This window comes from Danio rerio, chromosome 7 (assembly GCF_049306965.1).
Source record: "Danio rerio strain Tuebingen ecotype United States chromosome 7, GRCz12tu, whole genome shotgun sequence".
In the NCBI taxonomy this organism is placed as follows: domain Eukaryota; kingdom Metazoa; phylum Chordata; class Actinopteri; order Cypriniformes; family Danionidae; genus Danio; species Danio rerio.
Genome location: NC_133182.1, coordinates 762,501 through 770,000, shown reverse-complemented (window position 1 = coordinate 770,000; position 7,500 = coordinate 762,501). Strand labels below are relative to the sequence as shown.

General features: G+C 37.8%; 2 protein-coding genes across 44 annotated transcripts in view; one reads left to right on the top strand and one right to left on the bottom strand.

Annotated features, from left to right (window-relative positions):
- The window catches only part of nrxn2b (neurexin 2b), a 479,670-nt gene that overhangs the window by 193,601 nt on the left and 278,569 nt on the right, over window positions 1–7,500 (bottom strand). For 21 of the 43 annotated variants that reach the window (XM_073906700.1, XM_073906730.1, XM_073906720.1 and 18 more), the window contains 1 exon segment: window positions 603–647. The exons of 13 other annotated variants lie outside the window; for them this stretch is intronic. In XM_073906700.1, coding sequence (XP_073762801.1) covers window positions 603–647 — 45 coding nt within the window. 43 annotated transcript variants of the gene reach the window in all.
- Window positions 1–7,500, top strand: part of alpk1 (alpha-kinase 1) — an 859,942-nt gene that overhangs the window by 720,782 nt on the left and 131,660 nt on the right. The gene's annotated exons all lie outside the window — the stretch shown is intronic.

The following is a 7,500-nucleotide window of genomic DNA, read 5'->3' as shown; positions in this document are numbered from 1 at the left end:
AGTTAGTTAGTGGAATTTCTAAAGTGAACCATTGAATTAAATATAAGATGTATCAGAATGGCCTGAATTGAAGCTTGAAACAATATCTCATATCCTCAGGCCTACTAAAATACTCAAGCAGTAAGAACAGGTTTAGGGTGTGTAGATCAGATTTCTGTCAATTCTGTTAATCTTTACACAACATCAGTCTTTACTGCCCGCCAGTGGACTCGATTATTGTCAAACCAATGAACTTTACACTGCATATAAAATAATCATGACGATAATAATCATACAGTGAGGCACACAGCTACGCTTAAACATACGGCGATCGTTATGCTCTCGAGTTTACGATCACTGCTTTATTTCTCCATGCGGATCGAGTCCCGCCAGCTGAAATATTAGCCAGTTTTATTACTACTCCTGGTGGGAAGGAGGGCGATGATGGACAAACCAAAACCATGATCCGATGACACAGTGAAAGGAAAAGAGTGAATATCTGTTCTTTCATTGCTACCTTGATACCAATGGGAATTTGTGTGGTCAGTATAAGCAAACAGAATTGAAATAGGAAACGAAATCCAGGGCAAACCAAAGTAGAAGACAATTAGAATGATATCTACCATATAATGCAGTTTGTTTACCATAGCGTGTCCAATGCCTGAGTGCTTTAGGAAAAAACAAGGGAGGGGAAAGAAAAATATATAGAATAATGACAAATCCTGAAGTTTAAAGTGTGTTTTATTTTCTGTAAAGCGGCGGTCTTAAACCAGCCTTTGGGTTTCTGTCCCTAATTTGGTTCTCTTTTAAATAATAGTAGTCTTCGTAAGATTTGTCAACCAAAAGAAAAACATGACAACAGTATTGTTATTATGGTTAGTAGGTCAGTTAATTCAGAAAACAACAGATGGCCCACATTCCGTGAATGACACAATGTTAGTCGATTCAAAGGAACACAAACACGAAAAACCCAAATCAAACTGTAAGAATCGAAGCTGTTTGGTTAGTAATTAGACACAAGAGTTAGCGAGAGACCATTCTCCACATGAAGAGGGAAACATGGAGAGAGAGAGAGAGAGAGATTGGGGGAGGGGTTTGTTTGAGGGGGAGGGAAAAGCAGTATTAGTGATCTTTCTGATTGGCTAGTCCTGCGAGTGGGTGTGGCCTAAACTGTGAATGGGGCTTTAAAGGCAAAATTGGCCAAACGTGGTTTTTAAAGGAAAGCGAGAAACATCTGGTCTCTGCTGATGACTAAAGGGAGGCAAAAACACAATGAGGTTAAACAACATATTGCAGAAACATCTCAACCAAACACTTCAAGAAGGACATTCAGACACAGAAAGAGAGAGAGAAACATGCGGCGTCATCTTCTGCCGCCATCTTCAACCTGGAAGACTTTGGAGATCCAAACATAACAGATCCAGACTGTGATCCAGAGCAGATTCAGACCCATGCCTATGCTGAACACCTGCTAAACCATGCAGAACTCATGTGTGTGTATGTGTGTGTTTTTGTGGACCAAATGTCCCCACAAGTATAGCAATACCTGTCATTCTGACCTTATGGGGACATTTTCTTTAGTCTCTATGAGCACTACAGCAGATAAATCAGACAATGTTGTGAAAGTGCAGATTGTTTGCTGTTAGGGTTGGGTTTTGGTGTAAGTTTAGGCGAGGGGGATAGAAGATATGGTTTGTATAGTAGACACATCATTGGGGAGAGCCCATAAAACATGAAAACATGAGTGTGTGTGTGCTTTGTTCCACACCATTGGAAAAGATTTCTCATATCATGTGTCTCATGCATAAGAGTCTGTCGATAGTTGTATATAATACAAGAAACAGAGCTGGAAAGTCACACAGACACACTCTAAAGCTGATTTACTCTAAACACATCTTAGAAACCAGCAACACAACAGAAACCACCTGACCACACAATAGCAATTATCTGAAATAAAACTGCATGGCAACCAAATACAGTGCACTAAACACACTGTACCTGAGATGGAACAGGGAATACTAAACTAAAAAGTGCACGGATTATTAAACCAAAAAAAAAAAAAAAAAAAAAAGATGAGAGTAAATCCTGAACACTACACACACTCAATGCTGGACAGGAGGAGCCATCGGGCACTAAGCTGAAGGGGTGGAGCAACTGGGAGTTAACTGTGTTTATAGGTATAGAGCTGTGTTAAGAGTGATGTGTATAATGGTGTTTATAGCTGTTCACAGAGCTGTGTTTATAACTGTTCTGAGAGCTGTGTTTATAGCTGTTCACAGACCTGTGTTTATAACTGTTCTGAGAGCTGTGTTTATAACTGTTCTGAGTGCTTTGTTTATAACTGTTCTGAGAGCTGTGTTTATAACTGTTCTGAGAGCTGTGTTTATAAATGTTCTGAGAGCTGTGTTTATAGCTGTTCACAGACCTGTGTTTATAACTGTTCTGAGAGCTGTGTTTATAACTGTTCTGAGTGCTTTGTTTATAACTGTTCTGAGAGCTGTGTTTATAACTGTTCTGAGAGCTGTGTTTATAAATGTTCTGAGAGCTGTGTTTATAACTGTTCTGAGTGCTGTGTTTATAACTGTTCTGAGTGCTGTGTTTATAACTGTTCTGAGAGCTGTGTTTATAACTGTTCTGAGAGCTGTTTTTATAACTGTTCTCAGAGCTGTGTTTATAACTGTTCTGAGTGCTGTGTTTATAACTGTTCTGAGAGCTGTGTTTATAACTGTTCACAGAGCTGTGTTTATAACTGTTCTGAGAGCTGTGTTTATAACTGATCACAGAGCTGTGTTTATAACTGTTCTGAGAGCTGTGTTTATAACTGTTCTGAGTGCTGTGTTTATAACTGTTCTGAGAGCTGTGTTTATAACTGTTCTCAGAGCTGTGTTTATAACTGTTCTGAGTGCTGTGTTTATAACTGTTCTCAGAGCTGTGTTTATAACTGTTCTGAGTGCTGTGTTTATAGCTGTTCTGAGAGCTGTGTTTATAACTGTTCTGAGAGCTGTGTTTATAACTGTTCTGAGTGCTGTGTTTATAACTGTTCTGAGTGCTGTGTTTATAACTGTTCTGAGAGCTGTGTTTATAACTGTTCTGAGTGCTGTGTTTATAACTGTTCTCAGAGCTGTGTTTATAACTGTTCTGAGTGCTGTGTTTATAACTGTTCTGAGAGCTGTGTTTATAACTGTTCTGAGTGCTGTGTTTATAACTGTTCTCAGAGCTGTGTTTATAACTGTTCTGAGTGCTGTGTTTATAACTGTTCTCAGAGCTGTGTTTATAACTGTTCTGAGAGATGTGTTTATAACTGTTCTCAGAGCTGTGTTTATAACTGTTCTGAGTGCTGTGTTTATAACTGTTCTCAGAGCTGTGTTTATAACTGTTCTGAGTGCTGTGTTTATAACTGTTCTGAGAGCTGTGTTTATAACTGTTCACAGAGCTGTGTTTATAACTGTTCTGAGAGCTGTGTTTATAACTGTTCTGAGACCTGTGTTTATAACTGTTCTGAGTGCTGTGTTTATAACTGTTCTCAGAGCTGTGTTTATAACTGTTCTGAGTGCTGTGTTTATAACTGTTCTGAGTGCTGTGTTTATAACTGTTCTGAGTGCTGTGTTTATAACTGTTCTGAGTGCTTTGTTTATAACTGTTCTGAGAGCTGTGTTTATAACTGTTCTGAGAGCTGTGTTTATAACTGTTCTGAGTACTGTGTTTATAACTGTTCTGAGAGCTGTGTTTATAACTGTTCACAGAGCTGTGTTTATAACTGTTCTGAGAGCTGTGTTTATAACTGTTCTGAGTGCTGTGTTTATAACTGTTCACAGAGCTGTGTTTATAACTGTTCTCAGAGCTGTGTTTATAACTGTTCTGAGAGCTGTGTTTATAACTGTTCTGAGTGCTGTGTTTATAACTGTTCTGAGAGCTGTGTTTATAACTGTTCTGAGAGTTGTGTTTATAACTGTTCTGAGAGCTGTGTTTATAACTGTTCTGAGAGCTGTGTTTATAACTGTTCTGAGAGCTGTGCTTATAACTGTTCTGAGAGCTGTGTTTATAACTGTTCTGAGAGCTGTGTTTATAACTGTTCTGAGAGCTGTGCTTATAACTATTCTGAGAGCTGTGTTTATAACTGTTCTGAGAGCTGTGTTTATAACTGTTCACAGAGCTGTGTTTATAACTGTTCTGAGTGCTGTGTTTATAACTGTTCTGAGTGCTGTGTTTATAACTGTTCACAGAGCTGTGTTTATAACTGTTCTCAGAGCTGTGTTTATAACTGTTCTGAGTGCTGTGTTTATAACTGTTCACAGAGCTGTGTTTATAACTGTTCTGAGAGCTGTGTTTATAACTATTCTGAGAGCTGTGTTTATAACTGTTCTGAGAGCTGTGTTTGTAACTGTTCTGAGAGCTGTGTTTATAACTGTTCTGAGAGCTGTGCTTATAACTGTTCTGAGAGCTGTGTTTATAACTGTTCTGAGAGCTGTGTTTATAACTGTTCTCAGAGCTGTGTTTATAACTGTTCTGAGTGCTGTGTTTATAACTGTTCTGAGAGCTGTGTTTATAACTGTTCACAGAGCTGTGTTTATAACTGTTCTCAGAGCTGTGTTTATAACTGTTCTGAGTGCTGTGTTTATAACTGTTCTGAGAGCTGTGTTTATAACTGTTCACAGAGCTGTGTTTATAACTGTTCTCAGAGCTGTGTTTATAACTGTTCAGAGAGCTGTGTTTATAACTGTTCTGAGAGCTGTGTTTATAACTGTTCTCAGAGCTGTGTTTATAACTGTTCTGAGAGCTGTGTTTATACCTGTTCACAGAGCTGTGTTTATAACTGTTCTGAGAGCTGTGTTTATAACTGTTCACAGAGCTGTGTTTATAACTGTTCTGAGTGCTGTGTTTATAACTGTTCTGAGAGCTGTGTTTGTAACTGTTCTGAGAGCTGTGTTTATAACTGTTCACAGACCTGTGTTTATAACTGTTCTTAGAGCTGTGTTTATAACTGTTCTGAGAGCTGTGTTTATAACTGTTCTGAGAGCTGTGTTTATAACTGTTCACAGAGCTGTGTTTATAACTGTTCTGAGAGCTGTGTTTATAACTGTTCACAGACCTGTGTTTATAACTATTCTGAGTGCTGTGTTTATAACTGTTCTGAGAGCTGTGTTTGTAACTGTTCTGAGAGCTGTGTTTATAACTGTTCTGAGAGCTGTGTTTATAACTGTTCTAAGAGCTGTGTTTATAACTGTTCTGAGAGCTGTGTTTATAACTGTTTTGAGAGCTGTGTTTATAACTGTTTTGAGAGCTGTGTTTATAACTGTTCTGAGAGCTGTGTTTATTACTGTTCTGATTGCTGTGTTTATAACTGTTCTGATTGCTGTGTTTATAACTGTTCTGAGAGCTGTGTTTATAACTGTTCTAAGAGCTGTGTTTATAACTGTTCTGAGAGCTGTGTTTATAACTGTTCTGAGTGTTGTGTTTATTACTGTTCTGATTGCTGTGTTTATAACTGTTCTGATTGCTGTGTTTATAACTGTTCTGAGAGCTGTGTTTATAACTGTTCTGAGTGTTGTGTTTATAACTGTTCTGAGTGCTGTGTTTATAGCTGTTCACAGACCTGTGTTTATAACTGTTTTGAGAGCTGTGTTTATAACTGTTCTAAGAGCTGTGTTTATAACTGTTCTGAGAGCTGTGTTTATAACTGTTTTGAGAGCTGTGTTTATAACTGTTCTGAGAGCTGTGTTTATAACTGTTCTGAGAGCTGTGTTTATTACTGTTCTGATTGCTGTGTTTATAACTGTTCTGATTGCTGTGTTTATAACTGTTCTGAGAGCTGTGTTTATAACTGTTCTGAGTGTTGTGTTTATAACTGTTCTGAGTGCAGTGTTTATAACTGTTCTGAGAGCTGTGTTTATAACTGTTCTGAGTGCTGTGTTTGTAACTGTTCTGAGAGCTGTGTTTATAACTGTTCTGAGAGCTGTGTTTATAACTGTTCTGAGTGTTGTGTTTAAAACTGTTCTGAGTGCAGTGTTTATAACTGTTCTGAGAGCTGTGTTTATAACTGTTCTGAGTGCTGTGTTTATAACTGTTCTGAGTGCAGTGTTTATAACTGTTCTGAGAGCTGTGTTTATAACTGTTCTGAGAGCTGTGTTTATAACTGTTCACAGACCTGTGTTTATAACTGTTCTGAGTGCTGTGTTTATAACTGTTCTGAGTGCTGTGTTTATAACTGTTCTGAGTGCTGTGTTTATAACTGTTCTGAGTGCAGTGTTTATAACTGTTCTGAGAGCTGTGTTTATAACTGTTCTGAGAGCTGTGTTTATAACTGTTCACAGACCTGTGTTTATAACTGTTCTGAGTGCTGTGTTTATTACTGTTCTGAGTGCTGTGTTTATAACTGTTCTGAGTGCTGTGTTTATTACTGTTCTGAGTGCTGTGTTTATAACTGTTCTGAGTGCTGTGTTTATAACTGTTCACAGACCTGTGTTTATAACTGTTCTGAGTGCTGTGTTTATAACTGTTCACAGACCTGTGTTTATAACTGTTCTGAGTGCTGTGTTTATAACTGTTCTGAGTGTTGTGTTTATAACTGTTCTGAGTGCTGTGTTTATAACTGTTCTGAGTGCTGTGTTTATAACTGTTCACAGACCTGTGTTTATAACTGTTCTGAGTGCTGTGTTTATAACTGTTCTGAGTGTTGTGTTTATAACTGTTCTGAGTGCTGTGTTTATTACTGTTCTGAGTGCTGTGTTTATAACTGTTCTGAGTGCTGTGTTTATAACTGTTCACAGACCTGTGTTTATAACTGTTCTGAGTGCTGTGTTTATAACTGTTCTGAGTGTTGTGTTTATAACTGTTCTGAGTGCTGTGTTTATTACTGTTCTGAGTGCTGTGTTTATAACTGTTCTGAGTGCTGTGTTTATAACTGTTCTGAGAGCTGTGTTTATAACTGTTCTGAGTGCTGTGTTTATAACTGTTCTGAGTGCTGTGTTTATAACTGTTCTGAGAGCTGTGTTTATAACTGTTCTGAGAGCTGTGTTTATAACTGTTCTGAGTGTTGTGTTTATAACTGTTCTGAGTGCTGTGTTTATAACTGTTCTGAGTGCTGTGTTTATTACTGTTCTGAGTACTGTGTTTATAACTGTTCTGAGTGCTGTGTTTATAACTGTTCTGAGTGCTGTGTTTATAACTGTTCTGAGTGCTGTGTTTATTACTGTTCTGAGTACTGTGTTTATAACTGTTCTGAGAGCTGTGTTTATAACTGTTCTGAGAGCTGTGTTTATAACTGTTCTAAGAGCTGTGTTTATAACTGTTCTGAGTGCTGTGTTTATAACTGTTCTGAGAGCTGTGTTTATAACTGTTCTGAGAGCTGTGTTTATAACTGTTCTGAGTGCTGTGTTTATAACTGTTCTGAGAGCTGTGTTTATAACTGTTCTGAGTGTTGTGTTTATAACTGTTCTGAGTGCAGTGTTTATAACTGTTCTGAGTGCTGTGTTTATAACTGTTCTGAGAGCTGTGTTTATAACTGTTCTGAGAGCTGTATTT